The 22,433-nt window shown below is 38.3% G+C and overlaps 1 protein-coding gene across 17 annotated transcripts; it reads right to left on the bottom strand.

Annotated features, from left to right (window-relative positions):
- Positions 1–1,297: 1,297 nt before the first annotated feature.
- On the bottom strand, positions 1,298–22,403 carry LOC110838013 (F-box/LRR-repeat protein 4-like). 17 transcript variants are annotated; one of them, XM_087343215.1, is made up of 10 exons: positions 21,716–22,380; positions 21,066–21,451; positions 18,586–18,798; positions 10,502–10,681; positions 9,745–9,857; positions 5,728–8,349; positions 4,219–5,551; positions 4,001–4,110; positions 3,665–3,808; positions 1,298–3,049 (listed from the first exon to the last, which is right to left on the bottom strand). In XM_087343215.1, exons 6-10 carry the CDS (start codon positions 5,794–5,796, stop codon positions 2,882–2,884), a joined length of 1,824 nt encoding a protein of 607 aa, XP_087199341.1. In that variant the 5' UTR covers positions 5,797–8,349; positions 9,745–9,857; positions 10,502–10,681; positions 18,586–18,798; positions 21,066–21,451; positions 21,716–22,380; the 3' UTR covers positions 1,298–2,881. The 17 variants fall into 17 exon arrangements, with proteins under 17 accessions (XP_087199341.1, XP_087199343.1, XP_087199340.1 ...); XM_087343217.1 differs by having other exon boundaries at positions 5,728–6,713; XM_087343214.1 differs by adding an exon at positions 19,629–19,847 and having other exon boundaries at positions 5,728–10,681.
- Positions 22,404–22,433: the final 30 nt, after the last annotated feature.

The following is a 22,433-nucleotide window of genomic DNA, read 5'->3' as shown; positions in this document are numbered from 1 at the left end:
GGCCTGCTCATTGTTGGAATGCGACTGACACGAAATTTGTCCTGCTGACGCGGAGTTCGTAGCTTCCCTTCTCCATTCTACAATTTCGCTCGACACTTCCTGCCTAACACGGGCGATGTCCTCTCTCACCGCTTCAATTTCTTTGTTTACATTCGTTTCTATGTTTAATACCTCATTTGATAGGTCCCTGGTCTTAATCTCCAACTCCTCTGTCTTGTTGTTTAAAGCCGTTATGGACGCATCTAACTTATTTTCTAACCTGGTCGACAGTTCTCGTAGGGACGCCTCGAAATATTCGGCTTGTTTAGCAGTTTCCTCTCTAACTTTCTCGATAGTTTTAGCCAGTTTATTGTTCTCTGCCTCAAATTTATTCGTTAGTCTTTCCGATAGTTTAGTATTCTCATCTTTCAAGCTTTGTTTCAGTGACTCGTTGCTTTCTAATATTAGATCCATAATTCTCTGTAAGGAATCATTAGTTATTAAGTTGGTTTCTGACCGTAAAGCTACCCCGGCATTTACGGCTTGTCCCTCATCTGCTGCACTCTCTCCCCGTCTGATCGCGATAACTTCCCCGTGTCTGTCACCTACCAGGATTTCCTTTTCGGTCTGTGGTTCGGTGTCATAAACTGGAGATGGTTGACCATGTATGCTAGGTGATGCTATATCAATCTCAAGCTCTGTGTTGAGGGAGCTACATCCACTGGGTTGTTTCTCAGCTGCTTCTGGTTATACATTTTAATTAACTAAACTCTGTGCCAACCTGGTGTTCCGAAGATGATGTTGCTGCTGTTGGGGTTGACTTCACGGAGCACACACTGGAGGGGGTTTGTTTGTGCTTGGAGTGACCGAAGGGTTGTCGCGTAGCGTATATGTGGGCTTTCCTCCCCGCTCCAAACCTCCTTAAATTGACTTGCCAGGGTCAGCGGCTGATTCCTCGGGCGACGTCTCCTCGCGGGTGCTGGAATCCCTGAATCTCGTTGCTCACTTCGAAGTCGGCAGATTTCCGGAAAGGCGGGGGCTCGTTTGATGCTCCCGTGATACTTGCAGTGTTGTGCCTGTGTTCTTCTGTCCAATCTCGACGCCGATACAGTGCGTTGTGGCCGATCGTCGTAGCCCCACGTCGTTGGGCGCCACTTTTCTATAACTATAATTCCTCACTACTGTTACCTTCTCTGTTCTTGCAGAAAGAGATAGTTACGTTCGTATATCCCGAACTAGAGTCAGTGGGGAACAAGGATCACCTCAGGGTTGACGTGGTAATTTTTATGTATATCAATAAATACAGGGACAACAAATGTAAGAAACAGAATAATTTTACTTTTGAAATTAAAGAAAATCTTATACACTATTTCAATAACTGGTACAAAAGTTTGGTTTACTGGCTGAAAGCCCGCTGTCGACTATGTCCACTCGAGTAATGCCATGTGTTTTGACCTGCATACCAAATCCCTTGCTGGGGATGGAACCTCCACATATGGCTTGCTAGCGGGGGGGGGGGGGGGCCTTCACCATTGATCTTCTGGCCAGTTCAAATTTCAAGTCAAACAGTTACAGGGGTTCTGGACTGGTATACACATTTTTGCCGAATGACCCTTCCTTATAGACGTATTTACGTCAAAATAGTCAGCACACAGAATTACTGAACACTCATTAACAATAACCACGAAACAGTTTGTGATACCGAAACCAGTCTAAAACACGTGGTACCGGGCAAGCGTGTTTACTATAAGCCGGCTGCGGGGACTGCAGCTCCGATACGCGCTGTACCAGTGAACTGCCCCTCACTCCACCGCCCGCCGAGCACCCATTTTGAACGGTTAGCCGCGCTGAAATCCTTACAGCCGGATGATAGCTCCGTTTTACTTCGTACTCCTCACCCGTGGACTCACTGTCCGTTCAGCCGATTGGTTGATAATGACAACGTAAGGGGCAATATTAAAATAATGATATAGTGTTACAAATTACATAAACACAAAACAATAATTTTTTTCAATATTCGAAAAATTATAGGCGTGCTGCAGCTTTTATGGACGGGCCGCAACTGAAACTACATGTGTGTGTGACATTTCTTAAGCCTTTCGCTGCCTTCTCAGCGCCTAACCCACCCTCTCCGTTGCAGTGTACCGGTCCAATGTAAGCTTTCACTGACAGCTCCGGTGTATGAGAAATGTAAAACACATTAGACAGGCGTGTAGATGGAGCTCCCAGAAATCAGCCATGCATTAGAGCTTGATGGTGGGACTATCAGAGACCACAATCTGACATTCTTTACATAAGACTAGTTTGTATGTTATCCAGAATGGTATATAATGGCATTGACATAGATATACAAGTAGTTCACACTCTTAAAATGGGTGACCTGGAAATGTAGGGATAAGGTGCTGGATTCTTGAGCCAAAAATCCAGGGTTTTAAGACAGGTTGGACCCAATGTAGCGTTTTGACATGCCTTCCTATTTCTCATTTCTCACCAACTCTGTGAAACAGAGTCCTTACTGTAAAGCTTATTGTCATCCTTATAATATATTCCCTGTTTCTCACAGAACTCAAATATTCATTATTGTTTTCACAAGAGCCCATCACCGGACTGCGTCCGGAACCAGATGTTTCCAGTCCATACTTCAACACCATTAATCTAACCTCAAACAAAGTTTTGTAAATGTTGTAAAATCAAAAACTTTCATCATGAATCATTAAGCTGCAAGTTCTCACTATTGGTCATTATCTTTGCCATCAAAATATCACTAGAAAAAAATTTATATTTCGCTGCCAAATTTTCATTTTCACTAAATAAAAGCAGTTACTAGTGTCACAACAAAGAGCAGAACTTTCCTGGTGGAGGTACTAGATTCATTCCTTTATACTAGATTTATTAAATTTCTTCAAAGCCGGTTCCGCCTGTGAACTACGTATAGATACAGCAGGCATAATTTCAAACATTCTGACCTATCTAGTGGCATGCCACAGCAGCAGTTTATATTCAGGAACTTCAGATTGCTACATCTCTGTCCAATTGCTGTAAGGCTTGCATGTGTCAGCTCGGAGCATCCCTGTGGAGGAGATAGTACCCATTATTTAGCACTTGCAACAGATAACAATCACACTGCTATGTATCAATTATCGAGAGAAGTTTGAAGAAAATTGTAAACATATCATATGACAGTTGCTTGTGTACTGGCCACGATAAACACAACGCCATCACTGAGCAGATTAGAAATGCAAAATTGTAATATTTCACAGAATAACAATTAATAACATATTCTTTTATGATAAACTCCCTCATTTGGAATTCATTGTCACTGCAAATTTTCCATATCCCCAAATGGTAATTATTTTTAAATACTTTATTTTTATATGGTTTTTATTTGGAAGATACTTTTATGGGGAGATTTGTAATGTATCACTGTGAAACTTTAAGCCCATTATGATCTATCACAGATTCTACTCTAAAAATGTTTTATTTATCTTATTTATTATGATTGAAAATACTTTGTTTAGTTTCAGATCTGAAGGACTTATCTGTAAAACATGTTTTATTAAAATAATTTGATAATCTGAAGTAATCATGAGGAACCACAGAAATACAATCCTGGGTTCTCGCTTATTAACTTTATCAGCATGTGTTATGTGCCAAGTTAACTTAATTGATATAAAGTGACATATACCTGCAATTCAAGATGTTTCAGTCTTGACAAATGCGTCACAAGTTCAATAATGCCACTGTCTGTGATTCTGTTACAAAAGTTAATTTCAAGTTTTTCAATGCTTGGGTTCTTTGCGGCCAGATCTGAGATGCCTGCATCTGTTACCTGAAATCAAAATGTAAAATGTACAAAGAAAAAGTAGCATTGAAAATTTTGTAAATGATCATTTTTAACAAGCCCCTTGTACTTCTGTGCAACTTTATCAAAAGCAAAGGACTTTGTGTTTGAGAAGAAAAGGTAAAATATCAAGAAACCCAATCAGAAGCAAAACATATTACATTTCCTGATGAAACTAACCTGCCAGCAGAAACTCAGATTTAAACATCGAAGTTCAAGAAAACTAAAGGCATACTTAAGGCTGACATCTGTGATTCTTTTGCAGCCACACAAATCTAGTTCTTGCAAACCTAAGGGGAAAAATAAATAGATTACAATGAATCAGTTTATCTAATGATATCCTTAAATTATACGATCAAACAAACGTCTGTATTTAAATATAAACATATTCAGCATACCTTTCAATCTAATAATTGAGAAACCATTTTCAACTTCTTCTCCTCTTGTTCTCAACCCCATCCCTGTGAGTCCAGCATCTGTTACTTTGTCACACATTGTCAGTTTGAGGAATCGAAGCAACACTTGGTGTTGGAAAATGGCCTGAACAGACATGTCTGTCACTGCATTGGGACACCATCGAAGGTCAAGATATATAAGCCTAGGAAGGTTCTCTGCTATAAGACACAAAGTTCTCTCATCTAAGAAGAGTCCATTAAGATTAAGTCGTTGCAACTGCAGATTTACAGAGGAGCAAAGTCCCCTCTCAATGCCCTCACCTGATACCTTATCACATTGTAACAGGTTTAAATTTACTAATTTCTTGAGATGACACAGTTCTGATATGCCTGTGTTTGTTATGGTACGGCAGGCCTCTATATTGAGCGTCAAAAGGTTCTTTAGGTTGTAACAGATAGCTATGAGAGAAGGATCACCAATGCCACGACAACGACTTAGATCTAATTCAGTGAGACTCTGTTGGTATTCTGTGAGTCTGAGTATGCCTTCATTGTTCAGCTGTAGGCAACACTGAAGATGAAGTGTTTCAAGATGTAGTTCTGGTACTTCTGCTAGTTGTGACAATGCTGCATCATCAATGCCCGTGACACCAAAACTCAACTTTCTAATCTTCCCTGCTTTTGACTCAATGTGTTTTAATATATTAACGAATGTCAGAACACTTTCTGATGCCATTGTGTAGCCAGATTCTAACATGTCACCAGGGTAATATTTCTTACACAGCTCAAAATTGAAACAGATCCGACATCTTGTCAATGACAGATCTTCCAAATTGGAAGCAATTGCCATAAATCTATTGAAAAGGGCATCCGACAAATCTGAAATGAAATCAAGTCTTAGCTCCCTAAGTTTGACAAGAGTGTTACTAAGCAGAATAACATCCGATTTCTGCTCCAGAACCCTTCCTGACTTTAAAAGATCACAACAAGCCCTCACAATGAGAGTTTCTAAATGTGAGCACTTTGATAAAATATGTATAAAGGTCTTTTCTGATATATCACAAGTATCTATGGAAAGAGACTGCATTTGTGGACAGAATCTATCCCAAAATTTGGTTAATTTTCTTCCTAGTTCTACATTTTTGAACACAAAATGCAGAAATGTTCCAAGACTATTTTCGAAGACTTGTAGAGGTCTAGTGAGGTCATCTTGAAATACCACTACTTCATTCCTATGCAGTTTGTTGTATTTTGATGCATTATGCCACAAATGGCACACTTGCGAGGCACTTATTCTGTCTGACAAAGGCAGAAACTCCAGGATATATATTATAATCTGGAATATGAAAAAAATTTGTTTAGTAGAATGTTTTTAAGAGGTGACCACATAAGCTTCAACTTTCTAAAAACGAAAAATTAAAATACACATCACAATAAAATATTCAAGATCATAAAATACATAATCTTATGCATAACTGATTAGATGTCACTGCAGATATTGACAAATCTTACCTCAGTGGGAAGTTTAACAAATTCATTGCTCTCAGTACTTTGAAGTCCACTTTCACTTGATGACGCCATGTCAGATTGCTGTATGTGTGCGTGTGTGATGTTAGTAATTAAACAATTTAAAATGAATACTTTTTCAAGACCTTGAACATAGGCGTTTCCTGCTACCAGCTGATATATGTAACTGCATATTACATACTCTCCACAAATCACGAGATAAACCCTGCTGGATGGAAGTCTTTTCTTGCGTTGTGCGGGGAGAATGTTTACTGCCTGGTTGAACAGAGGGCTGCTATTGGTGGGAAGTGTGACACGCCAGAGAGTGAAAATATCAAGCGGTGAGATTAGCGAGTAGTGAGTGCGTCTGTACTGTGTCTGTGGGTGTTGTGAAAATTTGCCTTCTGTTTCCTTCCTTATATTTCGTGTCAAATTCGTAAAGAGCTGAAATATTTCGACAATAACTGCTGCAGTGTTCCAGGCAGGAGCTCATGCGGGTTAAGGGGAATTCAGAATTGTATTTGGTTGCACTACGGAGATAATTCGATATCGATTGGATTCTGCACGAATGCTTCGAAGCAACACTAACTTTATAGGATTTGAGGTTTTCACAGCCTCCATCCACCATCAGATGTTGATGGAGGAAGCAAGGACCTGTGATGCGTTGGTAAACTTGTACCAGGCTACACGGCGCGATAAACCAAAAGATGGCCTTCTTCCTGACATCCATTTCCTCAAGGGCAGCCCTGAATGTCTCGACGACACAATGTCGTATAGCGACGTCCTAGACGAGACTGTTCCCTCTTGTGTCCCCAACCCTGGGTTTTAAAATGGCACTCATCTGGTGTTAATAAAGATAAAAAAGCTGTTTTGTGGGGTTTCGAACGCCGGCCGCCAGCTGTAGCTCCATGCCACAGAAGAAATACGCAGTGATAGAAAATTCAAGCGACCCAGTCTTGTTACATGAAGTATTTGTCAAGCGGCAATTTACACTGAAATGAGAAAAGACGAATCAATGATACATTAAATGACAGAATTGTTCAGCGACAACGGACGCGGACTGCTACGTGACGAGCAGTTTGGGTTCCGACCCTAACATGGCACGACACTGCAGGCTCGCCTCGTTGAAAGGGTCGACAGGAAGTTTGACGAGAAGCGGCTAAGCGGCGCGGTTTTCCTGGACTTGTCCAAAGCCTTCGACACGGTTTGGGTCGAAGGCCTCCTCTACAAGCTAACCGTCCTCAACCTCCCTTTCTATCTGGTGAAAACAATCTCTTCCTACCTCGCTTGCCGGACATTCCAAATGTCCTTCCAATCGACCACGTCCACACGTCGTGCCATGCGGTCTGTATGTCAACGACATACCCACACCGTCCCTCCACGTCGGGTTAGCGCAGTACGCGGACGACACGGTTCTCGTAGCCACGTCCCGTAGCCCAACGCTTCTCGTCAGGTATCTGCAGACTTACCTCAGTAGGCTGGAGCTCTGGCTCAGGGCCTGGAGGATTGCTATCAACGTCTCGAAGAGCACCGCGGTTCTCTACGTTAAGTCCGCGAGACGCATCCAACAGCCCAGTTTCTCGGACAACCGATACAATAGGTCAAAAGAGCGCGGTGTATCTGACAGCTCCGTACTCAGCTCAGATCACCTGCCCGTCTTCGTCGACACCACGTGCCGTTCGTCCTTTCAGAACCTACCTGACCGCCCCGACTTCACTCGAATGAACTGGTGTGCATTCCAGGCTTGCCTCGGAAGCAGACTCCCGGGGAATCCCGTGGTAAACGACGAAAGAATGTGGAAGGAAGTGGGTGTGGCCTATTTTAAGGTACTATCCTGGCATAATATGTGGAAATGTGACAATAAAAATGCCAACTCAATCATGCCCATACAAGGGACACTAAAGAGAGAATGTGGTATGATTTTGTCAAATTTTTACAAGACGAAATTGAGATACTAAATACTACTGGCCTTAGGCCTCAAGATAACATTCTGTATGCCAATGCATAAAATAATGGCAGGACAAATCACGCAACATCTTTCAAGGGGTAGACATTACTTACCTTAATGAATCATGAAACTTATTCAGAGAACGCAATGATTGGGGCCCCACCCTGTGGCTGCCAACCAAAATTTGAATGCAACCTCCGTTTAATATGACGGCTCACCTCAAAATAAAATACTCACCAAGAATGGAAACAACTGAGATTAGAGATTAAATTATTTATTTAGGGTTTATTAAATTATATTTCCAACAATCAGATTATACAGCACTGAGTAATAGGATGAAAAGTGAATAATTAATTAGAAAGAATGTGGAAGGAAGTGGGTGTGGCCTATTTTAAGGTACTATCCTGGCATTTGTTCACTGGGTCTGAGGAAAACCATAAGAAATTTCAATCAGGATAGTCAGCCATTGGGCCAAGATTTGAACCTGGTACAGTAGTAGCGGTAAATCTCTGCATTTCACATCTATTAAAATTAAAAGGCAAAGGGATCAGAGGAGTAGGAGGAGACGGCAGATGAAGAAGCACGTACTGCCCATTCCATAAATATCATTTCCAGGTGGCAGTACTTTGTAACTTGCTTTCTCACCTCCTGGGTCAGTAAGTGTTTGGATTACATAATACCTGTAAGACAGTGACATAGGCAAAACATTCAGTTTCATCCCAACTATAGTAACAATCAAAGTGTGCTAACCACCTCACCATTATTCTTTTGGAATAATAAATATGTTTGATAAAGTATGGGACAATGGGAGGAGAATAAAGTGATGAAACTGTTTGGATGAAAGAAATTTTTCATTAATTTGTCATGATGAATTGGCAGGTAAAATTAAAGCAATCCCCATACAGGCCAATTTGGCACTTAGGGGGTAAGTAGTTAGTGTCACACTCCAGCCACACTTTATCCCCAGGAAAGAACCCCATTAGCCACTGGGGATGAGGCTGGCTGGGTGGGTCCTAGAGTCAGTCTGTACGCAGAGGCTAGAAGAACATCCTCTGCCCCTCTTGGGGATTGAACTCCAATCTTCTGGCCAGTAACCAGTCACTATACTGACTGAGCTATTTGACTCACAATGAATTCTGCAAGGAACTTTTAGAATAAAACTAACTTTTAAGAAACATAACTGAAGACTTCTGCAAGACAGGGTGATTTTTCTTAATAAGTAAGACTTTATGGATTTATTTCAAGAACTCCCATATGTGACACAAAAAATGTTGCAACAACACAACATAAATACTGTACACCAATATCCATTTGGTATGACATGAAAGTGCATGTAAAGCAAACTTTCTTCCAATGTAGATTCAATTGTGTGTGTGAACATAAAGTATTTGCAAAAATCAGAAAATTTTTATTATATAGAGCATGCCGGCCAGCCTGCAGTAGCACACAAAATTTCACTGATGTTTAGAAAGTTAAATTGCTCATTCCCATTAATGGTGTATCTGACATGATGGAGTTCAATGCCTAACTTAGTGATAATATTTTATTTTAATAACTGCCATTCCAGTGTTTGATTTTTATGAATTTAATGTTCAGTTACTTGACATTCCACATCTGAGTCCCCAAATCCTCAGTAATTACTGGGGGCCCAAGTACATTACCACAGCAATGAAGTATTTGCTTTGGCAAGTACACACTTGTAGAGTGCAGGCAAATAGAAATATTGTTACTGATTTTCAATCTGTTGCAGTAAGACTAAATTAATTTTTGCATTAAAACTTGAAACCTTGAAGCTTCTACTGTCTACTTCATTCCTTCATATGTTCAGACAAGAACATGGCCTTCAAGCCAGACGTTTGATAAAATTTAACATTTCGAAACAATCTACTGACAAAGCAGGGTGTACATGTGATGACTGCAGAGAGGTTTTTGCTTCTGATTCGAAAGGTCTCTTCTGTGATAAACTAAGGGAATGAAGAGAGAACATTGAGTGATACAAGAACAATTAGGCCCAGGCAGAGAGTGCAGAATGATTGGAAATGGGAGGACACAGTTTACGTAACTTACAGACCTACCAAAATTCAAAGGCAGCGTCTTGTGGCTTGTAGCACCACAGAGTCATCACACTGTTGATGGGGACAGCCAGGATCTCTGACATGTTGGTAAGCTTCTACCAGTCTGCATAACTCTATAACTCGAAACACAGTCATCATCCTACTCACAACCATTGAGAACCTTAAATCTTAACAAAATTAAATTTCCTGATAGTACTGTTCCTGTAAAGTCTGTCAGTAACTTTCAAACTTAACTTCTACATCCCTTCACTTGCAAACAAATATTAACAACATATAGTAAAGTATGTAATGCACAAATAATAATTTAAAAAATATATATATTTTTTAATTTGTTGTCTATTTTTAACTGCTAAAGAAATGCAACCCACTTCTCTGTCACAAAATTCACTAAAGCACATTAGGCCATTCAGGTCAGACAGTTATAAACCTAGGTGCACTTAAAGCATGAAATTCTTCTGCAGAGGTTTTAACAACTCATTTGTAGTTCAGTCTATTAGAGCACTTTTAGGGACGTGTGTCCGCAAGCAAACAGCAATTACTAACCACAAGAGCACAGTTGACCTCTTTAAACATAATTATTGAGCCAATAGTTATAACACTGTGAAAAGTCCCTTAACAACAAATGGTCACTGTACCATGGAAATGGCAATAATAAATATTCATAAATTTAACAAATATATATACAGATGTCATGCATTTCATTCAAGTAAAATGTACGAGAAAAAGTAAAAGAGTCAACGTGATAACTGCAGCGTACCTGACAAGATTCTAAACAGCAAATCCAAACTCAGCTCCATTTCCCAGTGAGAAGAGAATCATTCCAAAGACATGGCTTCTCTTTCTTTGATACTTGTGACATACTCATGCTAGATCATTATTTTAGTTGATGGGTTTGGCAGTCTCTAACCACGTGTTCTTTTGCTGAATGAATCAATTCCTAAAGCAAAATTAAGAGAATATTTCAAAATCTTAAGATGTGATTAAGGGCCATGTGAAACATGCAGAAACTCCAAATTACACAAAGACATAGAGATGCTGGTAGGTGTTCCTACTCTTTGACGTCAAAGTTAAATCTAATGAATACCAAACGAATTTCGTTCATATAATTAACCAAAAGGAAACATTTCTTACCTGGCTATATTGATCTATTCTACACATTAGTAAAAGCGTTGGGATAGCGGCCCATTATTTTTCGATTTTTACTTAACATAAAGTTATGAACTGCCTATGAGGAACTGTTAAATGGACAAGAATCCAGATTCCACAAAGTTGCATGAATTACCCTAATATTCCTCTTGAACTTCACATCATCCTGAGTTTTAAATATCCATAGCTACATAACCTTTCAGAATGAGACCATGATTCACATGACATTTCACTGTGAATGTTGACAGAAATAAGGTGCAGAAGAATTTACATTAAGTTACTAGGTTTTAAATCCTTGTCAGAGTTGCAAGGCATGCATAAAAAGTGTGAAGAAAAGAAAAATAAAGCACTTGAAATTTTCATTGTCTGAAATAAATTAGTAACACAGCCTACCAAAATCCTACTCCAACCCTGAAGATTGAGGCAGCATGGTGCTCTGAAAGAGCATAAGTGGCATAATATTTCACAGTGCAACATCAGGAGACCACAAAATAAAAATGCAGTGGCTTTAAAATATTCTTTGTTTAGAAAACTGCAATTTCTTTGAAACTGGTTTTATGGCTCTTACTGTTGCATCTTAAGATGAACCGGAGGGTAACTTTATTAAGCATGGACACTGCTTACTGCCCCAAAAATGTTGAAAAATGTAAAGTAGTAAACAATGTTAATATTAAAATAATTTTGTCTCAACATGCGATACCAAGAACATATTTCTGCCAGTATTCTCAAGATATGAAGATGATAAAAATAACATTTGGTGATATACTTAATATTAAAAAAAGGTTTTGTAGGAGTCAAAACATAAGTCATACAATATCATTACTAAAAGGATCCAGTACAAGAAGAATGTGATTTCTCTTTAACAGATTTTGAAACACTACAAAAAGGATGTTTAAGAATTAAACTCTTACTTATACCTCAATAAGGCATTCATTTTCACATATTAATGAAAATAATTATTAAAGTCATGGTATTCTTCCACCCATACACGAGTGATCTTTTTATGCACAAAGAAACAATTTCAGTCAAACCTGGACCCATCACATTTTTGCACCTGATCCTTCAGCTGCAAGAGATGAACACTTGAAGGGGAGTGCAGTGACAACAGAAAACGTTTCTGAGATAATTCTGGCACAGCAGTAAAGAAACCCAGATGCACTGGAAAGTCCTTACAGCAACATTCCAGTATACACATACACACAAAGGGGATTCTGTTGTCTTACAAGAAGAATGAAAGAATCCATCATTGGAGTCACATATATGGCAGATAGTGGTTTACGATTTTTTTGTCATCAATTCAAGATTGTTCTTTAAGCACAAAAATTCAGATAAGTTTTCATATTGTTATCACAGTGAATGAACACTTAAAGTGACAAAATGTTTACAGACATTAATATTTTTATGAAAATGTGTCTCAAGGTGTTAATTAGAAAAAAATTAAATTCACTGGGACATGGGCATATGAACAGGTAACTGGACACGACTGAAGAAAGAAAGAGGAAAAGAAGGGTGAAATGTTTGTTAAGGTGACATAATTTGAAACAGAAGAGAGAGAAAGTGTAACAGCAAGATAAATAGTAAAAGACAAGATACATCATTAAGCTAGCAAGATGGAAGTTAACAAACGCTTATGCAAACAATAAATTAAAGGATAACAATCCCTCGATGGTTAAAGGGAATTCAATTTATGGGACGGGAAAGAACCGTGAAAATAAATTCTGCTAAAATCAGAATCATTCAGATTGTGGAAAAGAGGAGTTTAAGGAATTCAAGATAATCAGAAGATACACTACATTATAGGGTTTATACAAAAACCGACTTTTGAAAAAACCGGTTTTCGAATTCCAGTATTCCAAAAAAAAAAAAAAAAAAAGGTTTTCGAATTTTTACAAAAAACGAAATATAATTAAAACAGTAAAAAATATTTATACTTATTTCAAAATTATTCAGTTTATTTAATATTTATGGAACTACAAAAATATAATAAAGTAAAATATACTCCATACAAAACCAAATAAGTGAAAACTAAAATCCGAACAAAATATAAATTATAAATTTTTATTTCATTTAGTATTTTTCTTCAGGAAATATGATTTCAAAAAACATAACATGTCCACTGAATGATTACTTAATCTTGTTCTTATTCTAGATACAAAATTGCCTGAAATAGAAAATATTCTCTCACTGGCTACTGAACTTGGTTTTATCATTTTCAGGGCATTAAATAATAAATCTAAATTGTTTGTTCTTTTATTGGTTGCCTCAAATACTGAAAATTCGGCCTTCAGTGTCTTCGGATTTGATATTATTTCTTCAGGTTCCTCAAGAAACCTATGAATTCATTTTTCCATGGCTTCTTTTAGAGCATTGTCCTGATTAATGGTTTCTCCATTTCCGATATATTCATCATCGGAATCTGTTTCCATACAAGAATTTGGATATATTCTAGACAATATTTTTCCAGATAACTTAATAATATCGAGTTTTGAAGCTAGTGGAAATACATTAGATTTCTTTGTTGAAATGTTTTGTGGATTTTGTAAATATAGCAAAAGGGTTACCAATCCAACTTGTCTTCTTTCTTGAATTCATACTTCTAAACCATTTAATAATTTGGAACTAATTTCAGCCTGACTCATGAAGATTAGTTTTACTACAATATGCTTGTGCCCGAAGCGATTTCAGGTCAAAATGTTAACGTTTTTAATTAATTAATTTTTACATATTAATTCTAGTATCTAAAACCGGTTTTTTAAATTTTAAAAACCTGTTTTCGAATTTTACTAATTTATCCAAAAAACCGGTTTTTAAAAACCGACAAACCCTACTACATTATGAATCTCCTGAAGTGTAAATAACGTCAATTTTTGAAAAAACCCAAAGCATAAGCAGACTTTCAGGGACATGATACAAGACAGAGACAAAAAAGCATTGTAGATCCTAACAGTCCCCAAATTCAGAGCTGTGGCAGCACAAAGTAATGTTAATGTAAATAAATGGCAAAGCTGTCCTCATTCTTAAGCAACCTTCATCAATTGTGTCCAGGCTTACGTTCTGCCCAGCTGACCATGTATTGCAATAAAACACTAGTAAATCATAAATCCCAGAGTTAAAGACCGTCAAGCAGCCACCATGTACAGGGTTTAAACCCCTCTTTCAGAACGACACATAAAAGGTTAATCACCACACGATGACATATGGGGGATGGAGGTACAGCTTTATGCTCTGACCACATGGGAAGGAGCATAAGATACTAATCGATTCCATAGGAGGCTAAATGGACTTCAGGGTCAGCCTGGATGTGATGAGAAAAGGAAAATTTCCTGCCTTTGCCAGGAATCAAACCTTGTTCTTTAGAATAGTATGAATGTCAGACTTTTAGCACAACTGTAAATTGATCTAGGAATTCTGTATATATTGTTAAAGGATTTGGTTCTCATTTCATTTTTAAAAACTGTGTAAGTTTATACCACATCACAGGCGAGGTGTTTAAATTTTAGGCAAGATGAAATTGCGTGTCACTCCCATGGGTTCAGGAAATTCTGACAAGTTAATCTGCAGCCATTTTAGAATATGGATCATAACTGCCACCCATGACTTTGAGATATTACCACACTATGTACTGATAAGCTACTATTTATCTTTACTAGCAAGCTTAAAAGCAAGCTTGGAATAGTGTACTCTTTGGGGTACATTTATGTTCCAATGAGATCCATGGCCATTGTTAAGTGACAATTTTCCCCATCATTTTGTTGAACTACATGTTTAGTAATGACAGGTAATTCATGCACTCATGCTGCAACCAGGTTAATAGAAATGTGAGTGACCAGGCCTGGTTCCCCATGGGACAAACCTCCTAGAGCCTGTTCCTGTGGTGTTCATATTGTTACTGAGCTCGCCGAAGGTCACCAGCTGGCGCATGCATGTAAGCCACGCATGAAAAAACTTTCAGAGTTTTCCTTTCTGATGACATAAACTGGATACGTGTTTGACAATTAGTTTCCCAGATATAATTTTTTTTTATTTTGGATACCTTTCATCTGGACACTGTAAATATTGTAAATAACTCGTCTATCTTTATACTTCAGCCCTACCTTCCTCAAGATTTCAAACATCTTATTCCACTTTATGTTGTTAAAAGCCTTCTCCAAGTCTACAAATGCCATAATTGTATCTTAATTTTACTTAATCCGTCCTTCTATTATTAAACATAAAGTCACAATTGCCTCTCGAGTACCCATACTTTTTCTAAAACCAAAATGATACTCATCTAGTGCCTCTTCAACTTTCCTTTCTAACTGCATTATCATAACTCCTATAAAATGGCTCTCATTAAGCAGAGTTCAATTGGCGAGGAAATAATGACAAGTGGTGACTGGAACGATGAGAGGGGCACTTCATCCACATATATGTAAGAAGAGCATCAGTATCAAACAAACTTCACCAAAGTAATTTTTATCGAATGAACGAGAGACTGCAGTACGAATTCAAAGTAACTGATAACCTATAATAATCTTATTTGAAGCAACTAATTTATTGCAAATCTGAACCCAAACAAGGAACATTAAAAGAAACAAGCCATGACACACCAACAGTCAATGTAGGAGAACATTTAAAACCAAATTACTTATCTTATTTAAACCTATTCATTCCAAACACAAATAGCATCCCTTCAAGTCCAAAGTATTCTCAGCACAGAGTAAGAAAGTGTCAATAAATAATGCTAATTACAAAATCACAGATGGCGATGTGCTTCTCCTACCATCTAGACACTACATCAGAATAACACAAAGTTGTAAAGGTGTCGGTAGATGAACATGCTATATGACACACAACAAAGAATACCACAGGTAATAGATTCATATCATGTGCACAGGACATATTTCTTAGGTTGCTTTTCATCACTAGATTGTTTTATTCACCACATGATTAAATGTGGGGGGGGGGGGGGATTTCTCCCTGCTTTGGGTTTTTCACTTTAAGATATGAGCTGCCAAGCAAGAAATATTATCAGAATATTCGTTTTCAGGCAAAGAAGCCAGAAACTCTGAGAACAACAAACAGGAGGACATGGAAAAATTTAAGTACGCGGTGCAATCGGAAAGTTTCAAGACTGTGTCAATAGCGGGCGAACCGGATGTAGTACGAGCTTCTGCCTTTAGGGGGTGCGGCCTACATTCATAGTGAATCAGTGTGCCAGTCGGCATTTGTTTCTTAGTTACGGGCGTTTTGGTAGTGCATTACACCGACCCTCCTGCGATTTCAGAATGGCATGTGCATCAAATTTTGCCAAAGACTCGCCAAAACGGCTACGGAAACCTATGAAATGCTAAAGCAAGCATTTGGGGAGTCCGCAATGGGTCGTGCACAAACTTTTGTGTGGCATTCACGTTTTAAAAATGGCCGAACCTCTGTCGATGTTGACGAGCGTTCTGGACGACCATCTTCGAGCACAATGCCTGAAAATGTTACGAAGATTCGGCAGGCTATTCACAAAGATCGACGTCGTACCATCAACGACTTGTGCGACATTGTTGGGATAGGCTATGGGACCTGTCAGCTGATTCTAAAGGAAGAACTCCACATGCGACGCATCGCATCCAAGTTTGTGCCAAGGCTCCTGTCTGAGGACCAGAAGCAGAATCGACTTCTCGTTTGTCAGGAGCTCAAAGATCTTGCAAGAACCGACCCCAACTTCCTTTCTAAGGTTTCCTCTTCCCAAAGATGAAAATTCAGCTAAAGGGAAGGAGATTTGAGATGATAGAAGAGATTCAGGCAGAATCGCAGATGGTGCTTGACAGGCTGACAAAGAAAGATTACCATGGATGCTTCCAGGCTTGGCAGCGGCGCTGGGATCGTGTGTTCACTCCCAGCGGAACTACTTCGAGGGTGATGGATGAATTTAATACCTGAGATAAGTGTACGGGTTTTTATAGGCGCAGTCTAGAAACTTTCCGATCGTACCTCATAATTCAAATTAGAACCAGAAAAGGACCACAGTTCTGATGATGATGATTCTACAATTTATGCTGTAACGGCCTTGCTTGCATTGCGTGCTCGGCCGAGTGCACTGTTGGTGTGGGATAGAGATAGCGTGTTATTCCCGTGAGTCACAGGCGAATCAGTTTCACTGTGTCTCTCGTCGCGGATTGACGTTGATAATATGGTGTACAGTATTAAGCAACGTGTGTTCTTAGTCGAAACATATGCCAAATATTCATCCTACGGAAGATGCCGCCATAAATATCGCAGACATTTTCCCAGTGAAAGTGTTCCTAGCAGGCCCAATATAGAGATATTAATAAAAAAATTCGTAGTACGGGATCAGTTTTGGATAAAAAGAAGAACAGGAAACGGAGTGTATTGACGGAAGAGAAATTGGATGAAATTGGGGCTTTCTTAGAAAAAACTCCAAGGAAATCTTTGGCACGTTTAGCTGCACAATCTGGCGTGTCATTGGGATCTGCTCACACAGCAACGAGACTTCTGAAATTGGACCATATAAGACCACTGTTGTTCAGAGACTCACAAATCCTGACACTGGTGCTAGGATTCGTTTCTGCAATTGGTTGTTGGGATCCGTGCATGATGGGATTGTTAATCGAGAGCTATTGTTTTTTAGTGATGAAGCATGGCTGCATTTAAGTGGATATGTCAACAGTCAAAACAACCGCTACTACAGTTCCGAAAATCCACATCAGTTGCATGAACATCCTCTTCATGACATTAAGGTTGGAGTCTGGTGTGCAGTTACCTCCAAGAGAATAATAGGGCCGATATTTTATAATGAAACAATAAATTCTGAACGTTATGTAAATTTAATACTTAGACCCTTTTTCCAAGAAATGACCAATGAAGAAAAGACTTATGGTTTCTTCATGCAAGACAATGCTACAGCTCACACAGCTAATCGGTCGATGTTAAGATTAAGAGAAGTGTTTGGTGAACAAGTTATTGATCAGTGGCCTCCACGTTCCCCAGATTTTTACCTGTCGGGCATGCTGAAGAACAAAGTTTATATAAACAATCCGCACACTGCAGAAGAACTTAAAGAAAATATTCGACAACTGATTTAGGCAATTACCCCAGAAGAGCTTCGTCGAGTGTTTAGAAATATGTTAACGAGATGTGAAGCTTGCCTGCAAGCACAAGGAAGTCACTTTGAACATCTTTTGTGATTTAAGGTAAGAACAATTAATGTAATAACATGTATTAGTGATGAGAAATATTCGTAGTTCGCTGATACTAGCGGCACTGAAACTGATTGGCCTGTGACTCACGGGAATAACACGCTATCTCTATCCCACACCAACAGTGCACTCGGCCGAGCACGCAATGCAAGCAAGGCCGTTACAGCATAAATTGTAGACCCGGTACTATATCTTTGCAGTCTTATTGCGGCATGAGTTATTGAAGCTTACAGATGTTTCACCATGTATCTGGTATTAATTGATTAAAATATCAAAGGTGCTTACCGCCTCTGAAACTTCAGTGAATTTCTACCAGACTACATGATGCAACACTCCAGAAGATAGCAAACTTCTCTATTTATCTCCATGAGAGCCTGATATCTAATTTCACTTGTTATGGTTCAAAGTAGGCTACAACAGCTTACAGACTCAAATGACAGAGCCAATACACAAAAGCTTCCTGTACTATGACACACTGTGTGTAAACCCATTATTATACACTCACTTGGCACGAGAGGAAGGACAGCTTCAAAATGTGGCAGGTTACACAATGCGACAGTCCGGAAGGGCCAGCATCTCACGTAGCTCCTTAACTCTGAATGCCAGCTGCAATGCACCTTGCCCATCAATCAGCATCACAAGACAAACTCTGCTATAGGTTATGGGTTGATAGGCGCATCAGCTACTCTGGCTATTAGCGCTCTCTGATGTTAGTACTCTGTAAAAATCATGAAATGTTATACACAAAGCAAATACTTCAATTTTCATGCGTTGCAAACTGTTCCTTTTCGGTTTGGAATTCCATGGTTCTGCAGCTGCTAATTTCATTAGGAGTCCGTAAAAATTATTTTGCCCACAGGCTCATTACAAACTAAGCTCCTACTTTAAACCATCTTCCTCAGTTCATAAGAAGAATAGGTCTTGTAGTATTGTATCCATGTGTATGTAGTTATTTAATGATTATAGAAATGACTGACTGAATTTCATAAAATTCAATATGAACTACAAGAGGACAATAAAACCACTCCAAAAACAGTAAACAAGATGACTGTGGTCATGGGGTGGGCATTTGTTGTAATGTTATCATGGAATTGTTTATATAAAACTAATTTCTATTGTAATAAATCTTTGGTTCTACTCACACCTCCACAGACACTGAAATACTTTAAAGAAAGTAGAGTTCATAAATTGTTCTCACATATTGCTCATTAGTGTCAGTACATTAAACAAATGAAATTAAAACTAAAACTGAACTTTTATCTTAACCCTGACTTTTAAAGAGGCAACTCCTTCATAACAGATATAACAGTCATAGTTCCATAATTTCACCTTCTAGAATTAAGGTAATGGCATTTTTTATTACGAAGCAGACACAATCACACCGTTCCTGTTATCAACTACATTTAAAAAAAAGATGTAACACGTGAAGGTGAGTTTGCCATTATTCACACCCTGGCACTTGCAACCCAGTGTAAGGAAACTGTGGAGTGCTATTCCAACAAGATGGGGCTTAGAACAGATGCTTCTTGAAGCACAAACAAGCTCAACCATAAGTCTGCCAATGGATGTAAACACAATGCTGGCAACATCCAAATCAACTTTTCCCTGGCCCAGTACTGCACCCAGCTCCACATTCAAGTTTAACAGAAATGTCTGCGTCCCACAGCAATACGTTGCACCAGCCCATAAACCTCCTGGACAAGATCACGTTCCTAAGCTTCTCACCTTTTACCCCCATAGTTCTTGATCCTCATGTGCACCACATGCCTGCTAACAGTGCGACCATCAATCATGTACACATTCATACTAGAAATGTTTTTAAAAATTGTTTATAGATACAAAGGAAGAAAATATTACAGTTAAGCCTAAAATTTATAGACTGACTAACTTCAAAACAATGTGAAAGTTTCTCCTCTAACAACGAAGGTTTTCAGTAATGGAGAAATATAATATAATAATAATCAGAATACATCTGTGAAAGAGAAGTCAATTCTTGCATTTGGGTCATTCTATATTAAGTCAACAAATGGAGTGACAACACTGGCAGAATTAATTATGATGCTTCTTCTTCTTCTTCTTCTTCTATGGCTCTCCGGTCCATACTCGGTCCATGGGCTCCTGTTCCATTCAGTCCTATCCTCTGCTCGGATGTTAGGTCCATCTGTCAGGCTTTGATTGAGGTTTTGAAACATCTTCCTTTTTACGGTGCAAGGTTGTTAGCCTTGCGACTAACCCCCAACCTGGAGGACCAAGGTACCTGTCTTAGTCTGACCTCTCCCCCTCGACCAATCTGGCTAGGAAGGCCCTACCAGTAGCTATGCTACCGCCAGCTAGTCAGTTTTAATATGTGAATCCTAATGAAGTAGCGTACATCTACTGAGTTACTTATCTGGTATCAACATTTTACAGATATTACCAAGTTTCAGAGAGTATACACAAAAGAAAAATGGCACACATGTCATATTAACAAACATAACATGGCAATAATTTTGGAATCTTTGATAAGATTCACATTATTTTACCCTCAAACTTTGGACCTATAAGAACAAATCTGGAGAAAATCTGCCTTACTGCTCTTGGAATCAAATTTCATGGTACATTTTGGATCAAAACTCACCACAAAATTTAGTTCTTTCTGTACGCTAGAAACAAATTGATATTTATGTTATCACATATCTCAGAAATGTTAACAAATGCAAGTATTAAACTCTCTACAATTTACCACCCGAAGGCACGCACTGGTGTGTATTAATATTAAAGTTGCAGCTGACGGCACTACTCAGATAAATGGGGCAAAATAAGATGCAATCTCATTATGTTGCAAAAATTTCAACTTTCATACCCATTTGCTCATAGACATGTCATTTATACCAAAGATATGTTGACATATGGCAAAAATATACTCAAAATTCAGCACTACATTCATTCTCTACTCTGAAATAACCCTGTCTCTAAATATATCTATAAGAACGTGTGCATTCTAACCTGAAGCACACGTAGGTTCCCGTCCAAGTACCTTTGCATTTGTGGTTAGTACATGATCAATAACAACACTACTTATATGTTCCTTCCCAATTCAGGATAATAATTCTGGTAGCATTTTATATGTTTGACCTATCTTGATGCTTGGAGCATTACATTATCTTCAATCCATAAAGAATCTTCTTTCTGAGGTGAAAACAAAAACAAAAACAGAAAGTGGTCAATGAGGCTGAATAAATTTTTCACAGAACATTCTTGTTTTTCTTGAACAACAAACCATCATAATCATAGGCAATATATGTCTGTGCTGTTTAACTTCTCACACCTGTTATTTGGTGTTATAAACGATGTGGACAGAACAGAAACAGCTGTAGTGACCTCTCTGGAGTCTAATGGGTTAAAAACATGGTATGTTTGAGTTCCTGGTATTGCAAGTGCATAACTATGTACAGTTATTAATACATTACAAATAATTCCTTAACGTTTTCTGGTCATAATATATTATAATGGGTAGTATAATGTATCAACAGAATTTAATGGGTGGATTTATTTGTATTTTATGTAAAACCTTATACTATGTGATATCTTTACAACTGTACAAATTGCACTTGTATTATTCAGACTTATAACACATCCTACTACCATCCAACTACCTTAGAGATCCATGCAATTAAATAAAAATGAATGCATGTAATCTAATGATGTGTAAGTTGCTGATGCAGTAATTTAACAGTTTATGAGATATTTGAAGTTGATGACTTGTAGATCTGCATTTGCAGCTAGCATTTACAATTCTCAAGGCTTGATGCAGAAAAGTATAACTTAAAAAAAGGAAAATTTTCAATGAGCCTCGGAACTATTGTCATCGAGTTAGTCTGTCATTATGTACTGTTTGTACTATTGTCATATCACCAACAAGTTCAATTAGAAGTAATACTTTCAGTGTCTATGCACCATACATACAATTCTCATTCTAAGTGTTGTACACATACTTATCGTTTCATAAACTCATGTCCTGTTTAACAATACACATATACAAGAATATACTGCAAACTTTACTGAAATACTTGGGTGTCTTTCTTTGAATTATACAGACTTTTTTGAGGTTATGCAACACATTTTTCTTTTTTTTTGACTGTATCCACTCAGTTTTGCAGATGGTGTCAATTATTGTTATTAATTGTGTACATCATACATAAAATGTTTAATTAGATCCAAGGCAAACAGACAGTTCAAAGCCCAAAAACAATGTTTTATACCAATCAATACCCTGATACGTGTTCTTACACGCTGGCGACATCTGTCGGACATAGCGAATACTAAAACTCGTCTCACAATGATATAAGTATAGACTGCAGACAGATATTGCGC

Source organism: Zootermopsis nevadensis, unplaced genomic scaffold (genome assembly GCF_977971745.1).
Source record: "Zootermopsis nevadensis isolate Lab colony 2312 unplaced genomic scaffold, Znev_1.0 Znev_ptg000005l, whole genome shotgun sequence".
NCBI lineage: Eukaryota > Metazoa > Arthropoda > Insecta > Blattodea > Termopsidae > Zootermopsis > Zootermopsis nevadensis.
Note: the sequence above shows the minus strand (reverse complement) of the source record. Positions and strands in the feature narration are given on the sequence as shown.

Coding starts and splice junctions, on each gene's coding strand:
- LOC110838013 (XM_087343211.1), bottom strand. CDS start 5,796: ATGGCGTCATCAAGTGAAAGTGGACTTCAAAGTACTGAGAGCAATGAA. Junction 5,552..5,727: donor TTGTTAAACTTCCCACTGAG/GTAAGATTTGTC, acceptor TTCATATTCCAG/ATTATAATATATATCCTGGA. Junction 3,050..3,664: donor TGAAACATCTTGAATTGCAG/GTATATGTCACT, acceptor TCTCCTCCACAG/GGATGCTCCGAGCTGACACA.